This window comes from Phoca vitulina, unplaced genomic scaffold, assembly GCF_004348235.1.
Source record: "Phoca vitulina isolate PV1807 unplaced genomic scaffold, GSC_HSeal_1.0 scaffold1, whole genome shotgun sequence".
Classification (NCBI taxonomy): Eukaryota; Metazoa; Chordata; class Mammalia; order Carnivora; family Phocidae; genus Phoca; species Phoca vitulina.
The window spans coordinates 91,989,501-92,004,263 of record NW_022589704.1 but is presented as its reverse complement, the minus strand read 5'-3'; the positions used below and the strand labels follow the sequence as shown (position 1 = coordinate 92,004,263).

Sequence of the window (14,763 nt, the reverse complement as noted above, 5' to 3'; positions counted from 1 at the left end):
AGAATTCCCTGGGTGAGCAGGGCCTTTCCTGCTAAGACGATGTGGGAGGCTGCTCATGGACCTTCTGCAGAATTCAGAAGTGCTGTGGCTCTTTATCGAGGTGCTGGGCCTGAGGATGCCCTCCAGCCCTAAAACACTGGTGTGCTGGTGGGAGGTGCAGCAGCTGAGGGTCCCTGAGGCTCAGAGAGGGACAGGCAAGTGCTCTGGGGAGGGTGAAGGGAAACGGGAAAGGAGTGGGCACCTGCTCCTCGCTGCCCTGCCTTATCTTCCCTGCAGCCCCAGGAGGACGCAGGGAGGCTGGGCTGAGGAGGGACGGTAGGTATGCTGGGAAGGAAGCTGTGGGTGGTGTGATTCGGGTTCCCGGGGAGAACTCAGCTGTTCTTCCTGTCCTGGGGGTGCTAACTGTGTGGGAATGCCACAGGCTCGTAACCGACGACCGCAGAGAGGGACAGTCTCCTCTCCAGCTCGGTTCTCTCCTCATAGCTGGTGATCGGGGTGGTCATCCTGAATCTCTGGGGCTGCCTCTGAGCTGTCAAGTGCAACATCTGGAATTTAATTCCTACCTAAGGAAATAAAAGGAACAAAGAATCGCAGCAGGGCATAATCAATGGCTGCCAAGTTTGTCCAGGGAAGGTTTTACTGTTTGGCTGGCCAGCTATTGACTGAGGGTTCACAGCTGTATGTGGGCACTGGTGGGAGCAAGTCTTCTTGAAAATGTTTTGATATAAAAAAGGAAACCTGGTAAACCACATCCTCAAGCAGAAATTAAGCCCCAGCTCTGTTGACGGGCTCTCCGAAGCGTGCTGCGTCTGCATAACCCAGACAGTTTTAAAATGTCAGCTTTGTCTGAACCCATTAACTGAGCAACAAGCTCTGGTTGACTTCCTTAAGGATGATAAAAGACAGATTTAGTTATCACAGGCATCGGAAGGTCTTGAAGACACTACTTAAGTGCCGCTGAAGGACCAGAAATCTGGCTAGCAAGCCCACCAGGGCAGGCTCTGGGTCAAGGCAATCTGGGTTCAGGTAAGAAGATATTTACTAAAAAAAAAAAAAAAAAAAAAAAAATTATATATATATTTACAAAAACTAAAATTATATGTGATTTTCAAAAACGCCACTCTCATTATAATGTCCCCAACACCTTGGAATTACTTTTGTTTTGGAGAGGCAGTGTGGTGTCACAAGAAAGCCTGCTTCCAATCCCAGCTCTGCTCCCCACCTAGTGTCTGACCTTGGTTATGTTTCTTACGTGCTGGGGTCTGCTGTGAGGGGAGAAATATTGTGAGGATAAAGTGCCCCACGTGGTGCTGGGCACAGAGCAGCCATGAAAATCACAGCGGCTATCACTCAAACGTCTTGCGACTGCATCTGCTGGCTTTATGAGATCCTATTACTTGTAGATAATAAAAGTGGTGGTGCCTACAAGGGGCAGCAGGAAACCCACAGACCCCGGGGGTGGGACTGACGCTAATTTGTCCGTTTCCAGCTTCCAGCCTCAGGTCGAATGGAGATTCCACCTAGCTGCAGCACTGAGGGTTTGACACTGAGGAGCTTGGCCTTTCAACAGATAATTCCTCTAACAATCCATCCGGCTTGGTGGTGGGGATGCTGGGATTCCAAACCAGGAGGCACAGGGCAGAAAGAAGAGGGGAGCGGCTTTGTGCCCACCCCTGTAAGAGCAACAGGAAGGCACGGGTGAATGCTGGTGGCCAGGCATCCCCAGAGAGGCCTGTGAGAAGGTAGCTCTTCAGGGGTAAGTATGGAAATGCTGCTAGGATTCGGAAGGTACAATCCGTTCTACCCTGTCAGGAGGTGGGGGGAATAGTCAGGACTCCGGGGAATTTGGAGTTTGTCATCCTCAAGGAAGTAGCTCAGCAGTGACCAAGCACAGGGGAGAAAGCTAACAGGTAGGTAGGTGGCAACCAACATACTTTCTCTAACTAGTCACAATCATTACCCTCGAGGAAAACAATACTGGGAACAGGACGAAAGGGCCTAAGGTTACAGCAAGGTTCCCAGAGCTGGCCTCTGATTTAGCAGACCTGGGTGTGAAATGTCTTTTTTTTTTTCCCAGTTGTGGGGAAATACACATACAATTTACCACCGTAACCATTTTCACGTGTATAGTTCAGTGGCATTAAGTCCATTCACGCTGTTGTATAACCATGACCACTGTCCATGAAATTCCTTCTTAAATCTTAGAAAGAACACTGAAATTTCAATTCTCAGATTTCTACACAAGAGATCACGTAAATATGTAACATGATAACCCTGTGATCTCTGCCAGGGAAGACTGCCTGACCACCACCCCCGGCCCGATGTTCTCCAGCCATGCATTCAAGGGCGATCTCCCCCAGTGCAACTCTATATCTCTGCCAACTGTGGGGGCAAGCTCAGTTTACTCATCAGCCAGTCCATTAAATGTCTACCATGCTGTTGGGAACCTTCTCCATTCATCACCAATATAGGAAATGGCTCAAATTACCTGCAATTTACTCAGCTTCTGTGGCAAACTTGCTTCACTTTGGCATTCATATGACAAATCAAGAGAGAGGAAATCGACAGTGCCCTAGAAATAAATAAATAGGGTTGTTAGAACGTAAGCAATTTCAAGGCAAACTACTGTTCGGAAATAGCCTTTTTTCTTTCTCCTCCTATTCCTAAACTGATACTCTGAAGTGAGATTTTCCAAGGGAAAAGCAGGCAGAGGACAAGCTGGGACAGCATGAGAATGTGTGTGTGGGATGTTCTGTTGGGAATACATCACCAGAGACTTAGCAAAGTGCTTGGCATACAGTAAGTGCTTGATCAATGTATATGATTAAATGAGTGAATGAATGAAGTACTGTATGCCAGAAATTGTGGGCTCCCACCAAACAGGTGAGCACTAAGGGAGTCAGAGGCCAGAGCTGCCCTGGTCAGCAGTCCTCCCATTTTGCCGGGATGGAGAGAGTGGAGCCCTCAGACACCCACAGGACCCTCAGGGATCTCTCCAGACCCTACTGGGATTTTGGGGATCTTTTTAATTGTAGGCTATAGTCACTGGCTACTGTCAGGCCACAGTTTAAAGTCTGCCCTAGTGGACCCTAGCTTGGCCCATAGTATCGGAGAACACAGCTCTCACGGTCCTGGACATACCACCCTGCATACATTCTAAGAACTTCAGATTCGCAGAGTAAACCCATAAAGATACCACTGGGATTCCCTCTCTGCCTTTCTCAGAAGTCATTCTATCCTTATCAGGACTAGATCATCACCTGTCATCTCTCCTCCACAGATGATCTGTTCTTTCAGGACAAAGACCCTGGATAACGGCATCCGATGACAACCAAGGGCCCTGTGGACCTTCGATAACTGACTCACCAGTGGTTCCCTCTGGCTTTCCTAATCAAGTCGTCATCAGTGTTTACCAAATAGTCCACACCTTGCTCCACTTTCCTGAGTATCACTCCAGCCCTTCTCCCCTCACCCTCTCAGCTCTTACTTTGGTCTGTTGATTCTGTACAACACATATAGTCGTTGAGTTCCTACCCTTAAAATCACTGTGCTCAGTGCAGCAGATGAGGATTCGCATTTAAAGAGTAAGAACCACAGAAGCTTACCAATTAATAGAGTGTTAGCAAATGCGCCAATGACATGAAAAAACACGGAGAGTTAGAAATGTGATAAGCAAAGTCCACACCAGTGGTCTTCAAACTCACCTGGGAACTGGGGAAGCCTATGAAGACCCAGGACGGTCCCTCCCCATTAAGCCGTGGCCCTTATGTGCCTTACTAGCTCTCCAGGTGGTTCTGATTCACAAGGCTTGGGAAGTGCTGGTCTAAATAAAGGGCTAAGTGTTCCAAGTGGAGAGAGAGCACATCAGGTTGAGCAAGAGAGTATTATTAAATGAGGCCTCCTGATGGAGAGCATATGCGCATGTATGTTGTAAATGGGTAGAATTTTGTTGGAAGAGATTTGAGCAAGGCTAGGATAGGAAACTCACATGAGTGCCCATGCAAGTGAGCAGGAAGAAAGCATAGCATACACACTGGGAAAAACAGGAGGGGCGACCTGAGAGAGAGCAAGACAGCCCAAGTGAGCCACACTCTGGAAGGCCCTGAGGAATTTGCACCAATTCTTGCAATCTGTGGCAAAATACACATTATATAAAATTTAGCAAGTTCAGTGTCATTAGGTGCATTCACATTATTGAGCCACCATCACCACCATCCATGCAATGCATTTTAAAGTCTCAGAGCGAGCACTGAGTGTAGCTTCCCAGTAGGGAACTGATAAACACTGTGCTCTTGGAAAATCCAGAAGCCCTGGGTGGCATGGACTGGGGCAAAGAGACCAGTTCAAAGGCTATTGCTCAACAAGCACTTTTGTGATCAGCACTTTGGTCTTCTGGGTTCATGACCGATAGCGGTTATTACCCCTTGTAAATTAATTTAGATGGCATTCTGGCCAAACAGTCAGCCTCGGAGCTGGTTATTCAGAACCTTATCTCATCTGCATTTTAAGTTCCTGAGCTGGTAAATCTGAGGGCCGGACCCTGACCCACGGAGCCTCCATGGACATGGAGACACCCGTGTCTGTCATCCAGCACCATGCTATCTATAAGGCACCCTGTCGAATGCCACAGAACTACAGAAATCAGCTATTTTGTCTGATGACTTTCCACACTGCCCAGCAGCCAAGCTTACAGAGGCCAAAGCTGTTTAATTCTCAGATTTTTATTTAAACTTTTATTAAAATTGTAGTTAAAAAGTTATGTTTAGAGGAGGCAGGAACCAAGATGGTACTCCAGGGAGCACATTACTTAAAAAACAAAACCCTTTCCTCTTCCTTGTATCTGTTTTGCTACAAACTGGCCTCTCCTCTAATAAGCTATTTTGGACTCGGACTAAAAAATCAGAGCACACAGAGGTGTTGGACTTTTTTGCATAGACAAAAGCTGGGGCTGCAACAAATGAGATTTTGTTTGTAAACATGAATCTAGAGAATGGACCGCACTCAGAAGAGGCACTTACAAAAATGTCAAGCTGACAGATGAAAACTTCTCATGTGCTCTAAAATTAAAATCACAACTTTCCTCAGATGTTACAAATACTACTTGGGGCGACTGTCATCACCTTGGCAAGCAAAGATGCGGATGGTTCCAGCAGGAGCTCCGGGACGGCGTCAGCTCGCAGGACCACAGAGAGCTTTCCACCTAAAACCAACCAGAGGAACCAGCTGCAGGTGAGCGAGGTAGGACTGGGACCATGGAAGCTGCGTGGGGACTCTTTTCCTGTTCTGTGTTCATCGACTTTAAAAAAGGATTTCTTTTTTAAAGCCACCTGGGTGGCTCAGTCAGTTAAGCGACTGCCTTCTGTTCAGGTCATGATCTCAGGGTCCTGGGATCGAGTCCCGCAACGGGCTCCCTGCTCAGCTGGGAGTTTTCTTCTCCCTCTGCCCCTCTCATGCTTGTGCTCTCTCTCTCTCTCTCAAATAAAATAAAGCCTTTAAAAAAGGGTGGGGGAGGATTTCTGAAGAAATCACTTACATCCCTTTACCCCAGCTGGAAGATTTTGGATAACAAGGTGGCTTTAAAAACATCACTTACATCACTTTACCCCAGCTGAAAGATTTTGGATAACAAGGTGGCTTTAAAAACAAAAAAGTCCCTTTACAGAATGTTCCATTTAAAGCAGGACCCTGAAATACAGGACACCTGTAAGTCTTTTAGAAGAATAAAAGCAATTACCATGCCCTGCCCCTCCACAGTGTAGAAGGCGGTGTGGGGAGAACTGCTTCCTCACCTGCTTAAAGGCAGGGTGCTCTCGGGAAGCTGCTGTTCCCAGGTCCTCGCTCACTGGAGGAACAGCTGTTCAGACCCTACTGCGCATGCACAGAGGGGAACCGAAGGCACTGTGAACACCTGCCGCGTGGACCCACTTGCTTTGATCTTGGATTACCCAAAGTGGTGCTGGTACTTGTGTGCCTCGGAATCCCCCGCGTGCTTGTCCGCGGACTGGGCTGAGCCCACAACAAGTGCACTTTAAGGAGCCTCCCAGGTGCTCCTGACCACCCTTTGAGAACACTGCGGTGGGGGAGGGCTTCTTCAGCTGTTTGCATTGTGCTCTAGGATTCTTTCTTGCGCTTGAGTGTTTCTCTCCCCCTGGATTGTGTGCTTGCTGAGGAGCAAAATTTAAAACATCTCCTTAATCCCTCCAGATATCAACTTCAATACTGGATGCATAGCAGACCTGGGGTTTGGAAACACTAAACAAAAACTGAAAAAAACCGGAGTTTGAGAGTTAAACTGTAAGGCTGTATGCCTGACTTCACTTTCACCCAAATTCTCTCAGGAGAAGATCTCCTGAGACAATGAAACCACCACTGAGAACTACAAGAGTGCTTGGCTTTGTTTGCCTTTGTTTTAGTAATCTCTATGCCCAACGTGGGATTCGAACTCAGAACCCCCAAGATCAAGAGTCACTCGCTCTTCAAACTGAGCCAGCCAGGTGCCCCCAAAGGGGCTTTATTTTGATAAACATGATAGAACTTTGAAATCTTCTGAGTAAGGAATATCACTTAGAGACATTCAGTCCTCGTTCTGATAAGATAGCGCCATTATCTAGTTACTCAGTGATTGTGCCGGATGGTTCCGTTTTGCCTTTCACAGATTTCCGTGCTTTGGTCCATCATCATGTCAGCACACATGGAACATACAGCTTGTGCTTAACATTTTAAGATGTACAATTTAGCGTCATCTCTAGACTAATGAAACAAGACTACAGTTAATCCCTAAGCAGAATGAACTCACAAAGCATTTCTATTTGACTCTGCAAGCTGCTTTTAGAATTAGAGTGAACAAATGTACTTGAAGTTCCAGAAATTCTTACACAAAATAATCAAACTTCCCCACCATGGTTGCCAAACTTTTCCCAGTGCAAGCATAAACTATCCTTCTTAAAATGCTGCAAAAGGCAGATTACTCAAAACTATCCCTTACAGGGATGTCATGAAATAAATGAAAGACTTATATTTTGTTTTCTTTCTTTTTTTTTTTTTTTTAAGATTTTATTTATTTGAGAGAGAGAGAACAGAGGGAAAGTGAGAGGGAGAAGCAGACTCCCTGCTGAGTAGAGAGCCTGACATGGGGCTCGATCCCAGGACCCCAGGATCATGACCTGAGCCAAAGACAGATGCTTAACCACTGAGCCACCCAGGCACCCCAGAATATAATTTTTTAAAAATTTTGGTAAAATATATATAACATAAAATTTACCATTAAATTTTTATTTTTACTTACTTATTCTTTTGAGAGAGAGAAAGAAAGGAAAGGATGGGGTCTGGGGAAGGGGAGAGGGAGAGGGAGAGAGAATCTCAAGCAGACTCCCTGCTGAGTGCAGAGCCCAATGTAGGGCTTGATCTCACGACCCTGAGATCATGACCTGAGCTGAAATCAAGAGTTGGATGCTTAACCGACTGAGCCACCCAGGCACCCCTACCATTATATATATATATATTTTTTAAGATTTTACTTATTTGAGAGAGAAAGTGAGAGCTCAAGCATGGGGAGGAGCAGAGGGATAGGGACAAGCCGACTCCATGCTGAGTGTGCAGCGTGACAAAATGCTCGATCCCACGACCCCGAGATCACAACCTGAGCTGAAATCAAGTCAGAAGCTCAACCGACTGAGCCACCCAGGTGTCCCACCATTAAATTTTTTAAGTGTACATTTCAGTGGCATTAAGTACATTCACTTTGTTGTGCAACCATCACCACCATCCATCTTCAAAACTTTTCCAACATCTCAAACTAAAACTCTGTATTCATTGAACAGGTAACTCCCCATTTCCTTGTCCCTGGTAACCACTATTCTACTTCCTGTCTCTGTGAATTTGATTATTGTAGGTCCTTTGTGTATGTGGAATCCTACAATAATTGGCCTTCTGTTACTGGCTTATTTCACTTAGCATAATGTCTTCAAGGTTCATCCATGTTATGGTACGTGTCAGAATTTCATTTCTTTTTAAGATCGAATAATATTCCATTGTATGTAAATAGCACATTTTGTTTATCCACTCATCCATCCATGGGCATTTGGGTTATTTCAAACTTTCAGCTATGTAAATAACACTGCTATGAAGATAGGTGTATAAATACCTGTTTAAGTCCCTGCTTTCAGTTCTTTTGTGTCTGTTTCCACAGGTGCTAGATGATATGGTAATTTTATGTTTAATTTCTTGAGGAACTGCCATACTCTTTTTCCATACTGGCTACATCATTTCACACTCCTGTCAGCAATGCATAAAGATTATAATTTCTCTATATCTTCACCAACACCTGTGATTTTCTGCTTTCTAAAATAATAGCTATTCTTATGGATGTGAAGATCTGGATAGCACATTGTGGTTTTGATTTGCTTTCCATAATGGCTGAGCATTCTTAATGATTGAGGTGATTTTTGTATATAGTGCAAGGTTAGGGTCCAACTTTGTTCCTTTGTATGTGGATGTTCAGTTTTCCCAGGAACACTTGTTGAAAAGACTCTCTTTTCCCCACTGAAAGTTCAGTCTTTGCACTTTTGTAGAAAATCATTTGACCATATAGGCAAGGGTTTATTTGTCGACTTTCTGTTTTATTCCATTGGTATATATGTATGTCCTTACACTAGTACCACACTATTTTGATTATTGTAGCTTTGTAGTAAGTTTTTAAATCAGGAAATGTGAGTCTTCCAACTTTGTTCTTTTTCTTTTCTTTTTTTAAAAGATTTTATTTATTTGAGAGAGAGAATGAGAGAGAGAGAGAGCATGAGAGGGGGGAGGGTCAGAGGGAGAAGCAGACTCCCTACTGAGCAGGGAGCCCGACGTGGGACTCGATCCCGGGACTCTAGGATCATGACCTGAGCCGAAGGCAGTTGCTTAACCAACTGAGCCACCCAGGCGCCCCTACCTTGTTCTTTTTCAAGATTGTTTTGGCTATTTGGGGTCCTTTAAGATTCCATACATATTTAAGGATGGATTTTTCTATTTTTGCAAAAACTGTCACTAGGATTTTGATAGGGATTTTATTGAATCTGTAGATTGCTTTGGGTAGTACTGAAATCTCAACAATATTAAGTCTTCCAATCCATGAACAAAGGATGTCTTTCCATTTATTTTTGTTTTCTTCACCTTCTTTCAGCAATGTTTTAAAGTTTTCAGTGTACAAGTCTTTTGCCTCCTTGGTTAAGTTTTAAAAATAACTGTTTTAAAAAAGATTTTATTTATTTGGAAGAGAGAGAGAAAGAGAGAGATGAGTGGGGGCAGAGGGAGAGGGATAAGCAGACTCCCTGCTGAGCAAGGAGCATGATGCAGGGCTCGGTCCCAGGACTCCGGGATCATGACCTGAGCTGAAGGCAGACGCTTTACTGACTGAGCCACCCAGGTACCCCTAGAAAATAACTTTAAAAAACTACTTGTTAGAGGGAGCATAACTTGGGGCATCTGGCTGGCTCAGTCAGTAGAGCATCCAACTCTTTTATTTTAAACTCTTTTTTTTAAAGATTTTATTTATTCATTTGAGGGAGAGAGCACAAGCAGGAGAGGCAGAGGGAAATGGAGAAGCAGAGGGAGAAGCAGAGGGAGAGGGAGAAGCAAACTCCCCGCTGAGTTGGGAGCCCAAAGTGGGGCTCAATCCCAGGACCCTGAGATCATGACCTGAGCCGAAGGCAGATGCTTAACCATCTGAGCCACCCAGGCACCGAGAGCATCCAACTCTTAATCTCAGAGTTGTGAATTTAAGCCCCACATTGGGCATGGAGCTTACTTAAAAAAAAAAAAAAAATGAGGGAGCATAACTCCCCAGTCATTAAGTGTAAGCTGTGTATGGTGACTTCTTTCCAAAGAGTGCAGGTTGGAAAGGAGGAAAAAAGAGTAACTTTACCCTAGAGATACCTGACAAATACAATCTCAATTAGGTGATCAGGGTCAACTTCAACAGTATAAATCATGTTGATGGTATGTGCCCTTGATATGATATGATGAAAATAGCACTTTATTCTGTAATCTTCCTTCCTAAAACTCATAATCTCAGCCTATCCATGAGAGAAATATCCAACAAATCCCAATAGAGGTAGTCACAAAAGACCACATATTATATTATTCCATTCATATGAAATGTTCAGAACAGGGAAATCTCTAGAGACAGGAAGCTAATTAGTGGTTGTTTAGGGCTGAGGTGAGAGAGGGGAACGGGGGTAGTAGGATGATAGTTGGAGCCCCATGTTGGGTACAGAGACTACTCAAAAATGAAATCTTTAAAGTATACAGTTCAGTGGTTTTTAGTATAGTCACAAAGCTATGCAATCATATCCACTAATTCTAAAACAGTTTCATCACCAAAACCAAAATTTCTTATCCATTAGCAGTCACTTCCCGTTCTCTCTTCTAGCCCTAGACATTGCTAATCTACTGTAGTGTCTCTATGCCTATTCTGGAGATTTAATATAAATGAAATCATATAATATGTGGTCTTTTCTGACGAGCTGCTTTCACTTAGCTTAATGTCTTCAAGGTGCACCTGTTTTGTGGCATGTATCATTCCTTTTTGGGTAATTAATATTCCATTTTATGTATACACCACATGTTGTTTATCCATCAGTTGAGGGACATTAGGGTTGTTCCCACTTTGGGTTATTATGAAAAATGGTGTTATGAATGTTTGTGATAAGTTTTCGCCCGGACATTTATTTTCATTGCTCTTGGAGATATACCTAAGAGACGAATTGTTGAGTCATAGGGTAACTCTAAAGTTTATCTGTTTGACAGACTGCCAGACTGTTTTCCAAAACAGCTGCACCATCATTCATTCCCACCAGTGGTGTGGTTTCCAAATTCTCTACATCATCACCAACACTTGCTTTTGTATATTTTGTTTTTATTACAGCCATCCTAGTTGATCTGAGGTGGTATTCTATTTTAATTGTTGGATTGAGAAGTCACTCACTGGGTATTTATTATAGTATTTTGCTTTTTTTTTTTTAAAAAAGCAGTTCAGTAATTTTTTATAGTATTTTGCTTTTAACCAATACAACTTTTTTGTGTATATTAGGTGATATATTTTAAAAAGAACAAAAGGCTATGGGATTGGACTAAAAAGGGAGAGGAGAATAAGAGAGAGAAAGAAGAAAACCACCTTTGGGAATAGGAAGGAGACTGGAAAAAGAATTTATTTTGTGTCCTGCATTATATTGGGGTAGAAAATCTAATGATATTGATGAAACACAAAATGAAGGATAGGAGGAATGAGCAGCAGAAGAAAAGGAAAATATGAGCTTAAAAAGCAGCCTTTAGTAACCTGATGAAGATTAAAAATGGAATCTGTAAACATTTTGATAAACATGTTTATACAGTTTTATAATCAAAATAAGTCTATGGAGTCTGTCTTCAAAACAAGATAGATTTTCCTTTGTTTGAGATGAACCAAGTTCAGTCTTGCCTTCTTTCAAAGTTCATTTACCCAGTGCTTCTTCAGTAGAATTATAGCCAACAAACATTTACTTGCTCACCCTCTCCAAGGAGGGTTCTTCTTTCCAAAGAATCCAGTTTCAAATTCAACCTCCCCTCATCTCCCACCCTCTACTCCCAGCTCACTAAAATGACTGCTGGGCTTGTCGCTGTCCCCCTGCAGGGGCTCTTCTCTCCACCTGGAATCCTCTTCTCCAATCCATTTGCTAGCTCCCTCCCTTGCTGTCCTTTCTGAGGACAATCTTCCCGACACCCCCGTCTGAAATGGCCCTGTCCACACGCACACTTTCTTCCCTTGCCCTGCTTTCATTTTTAACATAGAAAAAATATTTGATCTCTTTATAATCAAATACATGCAAATGAAGCATATAAGAAGATAATAGTTTTCAGCTGTCAAATTACCAATAACAAAGATGATTACATCATTGAAGACAGGCTGAGTCGGGTCAGAGCAGTTTTAAAACTGTTGGTATACACTGGGGCGCCTGGGTGGCTCAGTTGGTCGGGCAACTGCCTTGGGCTCAGGTCATGATCCCAGAGTCCTGGGATCGGGTACCACTGTCGAGTCCCATGTCAAGTCCCATGTCAGGCTCCCCACGTCGGGCTCCCAGCTCGGCGGGGAGCCTGCTTCTCCCTCTTAACCCTCTCCCCTCTCATGCTGTTTTTTTCTCTCTCTCTCAAATAAATAAATAAATAAATAAAATCTTTTTAAAAAAACTGTTGGTATACACTATTAAAACTTTTCTGGAAGATAATTTAGCAACATGCTTTAAAGTCTTAAAGAGTGCATGTTTTTTGACCTAGTAATTTCAATTCCAAGAATCAGAAAGAATTCATCAGAAGGTAGGCAAAGGTTTATATATAGGAACATTCATTGCAGTGTAATTCATAATGGTGAAAATTAAATAAACTTATGTATAAAATAATATATATGGGGCACCTGGGTGGCTCATTTGGTTAAGCCTCTGTCTTCGGCTCAGGTCATGATCCTGGAGTCCTGGGATGGAGCTCCGCATTGGGCTCCCCGTGAGCAGAGAGTCTGCTTCTCCCTCTGACCTTCCCCCCTCTCATTCTCTCTCAAATAAATAAAATCTTTAAATAAATAAATATTTCTCTCATTTATATATATATTATTTTATTTATATTTTAAAGGATTTTATTTATTTATTTGAGAGCAAGAGATAGAGATAGCCAGAGAGAGCACAAGCAGAGAGGAGAGGGAGAAGCAGGCTCCCTGATGAGCAGGGAGGCCGACTCGGGGCTCGATCCCAGGACTCTGGGATCATGACCTGAGCTTAACCAACTGAGCTACCCCGGCACCCCATGAAAGAAATATTTAAAACTCTGATCACTTTATATGATGAGAATCTGTAAGACCATTGAAAATCATGCTCTTGGAACACCTGGGTGGCTCAGCTGGTTAAGCGTCTGTCTTCAGCTCAGGTCATGATCCCAGGGTCCTGGGATGGAGTCCCACATCGGGCTCCCTGCTCAGCGGGGAGCCTGCTTCTCCCTCTCCCTCTGCCTCTCCCCATCTGCTTGTGCTCTCTCACTCTGACAAATAAATAAATAAAATCTTTAAAAAAAATCATGCTCTCTTTCAATGAATTTTTAATAAAATGAGAATATACTTATAAAATATCTTAAGTTTAAACAGTAGGATTTACAAGTATGGCATATATGTTACATACTATGTATACAAATATACATACTGCCCAAACCTACTGAATCAGAACCTGAATCAAAATTAGCTTTGAAGCAGGAATATGGACAATTGCAATTATGCTCTTCTCACTACCTATCAGTATATCCCTATTTTATCTGTCTTCTTTGCTGGAATGAAAACTTCAGCTAGAATGCATAACTTGCTTTGCAGGAGAGAAAGGGGAGACTGAGGGAGGACGGGCAATCCTGAAGCCTTGGAGAGTCGGAGGCAGGACTGGAGAAGGAAGGGCAGAAAGATACTCCGTGGTGGCACAGACTCAAGATTGGGGAAGGAGTGCTGAAAAGAGATTTTCAAAGGAAATGCTGGGCACTCTGCAATATGAGCCACTTGTGCCCCTCTCCATGGGGAAGTTTTCAGTACAATGTTATTTTCTCACTAATGAATACACATGACAAGATTATTGAAGGGGAGTGGGAAGAAATGCGAAGTCCTGCTGTAAGGAGGGTAGGGGAGGGTGGGTGATGAAGATGGCCAGTGGGTCAGCCATCGGGGTGGTGTGCACTTACCTTGAGAAGCATATTTTTCATGGTAAATCTCATAGGCTTTTCTGTGGGCATCAGTGAGGGTCTGGAGACGTGAAGATCTTGATTCCTGTTGGGTAAGCTCTTTTATCACCTCCTCCAAGTCACTAAACGTGAACCAGATCTCAACCAGGTCCCCAAAGGAGTGGAAGGCGAATGTGGCATAGTCTGCAAAGAGATCAGCAAAGACTGCACTTCTCCGGATGGTGCTGGCAGGGAGGGTCCGGTGATGCAGAACGACCAGGGGCTGAAGCTGCGCTGTCTTGAGGGTCTCGAGGAATCGCCGGTAGCACTGCACTGTCTTGCTGTCTGGGTTCTCGGAGCTTCCTGCTGGGAGAAGTTGTGCCCACGGCAGAAATACTTTATAATGGGTGATCTCACTGGCACGAACACGCCTGAAGTACTCCGGCAGGGAAGAGGGCAGTGGTTGTTGACAAACATAAACGCTTTTGTCCTCTGCTGCAAAGTTAGAACCTTGGGTTCCCAGTGGACCACCCAGGTTGTACAGCAAGTCATTGGTGAGAGGACCAGCAGCTGAAATGAAGTTTCTATCAGATTCCCAATCTAACCCCCAGCATGAAAAGCTTAGGAGGACAATAAACACTGAATTCCAAGCCAGCTCCATTTTCAAGGACCTGTTAGGAAGTATGTGGAATCCTTACTTTTATAACAATAGCTAGGTTGTAAAATGCTAAGTGATTATTAACACTTAATATTTAACTGGGTTATCTATGGTAATGAAATCAGTGCACGGCTTACCAGCATAATATCAAAAATTTAAAGACCATAGAGATAACACGAAAACCTCAAACATCTCACATAATTTAAGCAGATGAGCCTGGAAAATGTATGAAGGGGAAAAGTAGTCCACATTTTCCCCTGAATTATGAATTATTTTAAAATTCGTTTACATAATAGAACAAAGGTGAGTCCTTGTCAAGCCTTTCTCCCCCCTTAAAAAATGTAAGTAGGGGCGCCTGGGTGGCTCAGTTGGTTAAATGTTGGACTCTTGGTTTTAGCTCAGGT

The 14,763-nt window shown here is 43.6% G+C and overlaps 1 protein-coding gene across 1 annotated transcript in view; it reads right to left on the bottom strand.

The window, feature by feature from the left end:
• The window catches only part of LCT (lactase), a 50,852-nt gene extending 36,490 nt beyond the window's left edge, over positions 1 to 14,362 (bottom strand). The window contains exons 1-3 of the mRNA XM_032411223.1: positions 13,723 to 14,362; positions 5,121 to 5,200; positions 2,489 to 2,572 (exon numbers count right to left, since the gene is read on the bottom strand). Of these exons, the coding sequence (XP_032267114.1) occupies positions 2,489 to 2,572; positions 5,121 to 5,200; positions 13,723 to 14,362 (804 nt within the window). The remainder of the gene's footprint in view (positions 1 to 2,488; positions 2,573 to 5,120; positions 5,201 to 13,722) is intronic.
• Positions 14,363 to 14,763: the final 401 nt, after the last annotated feature.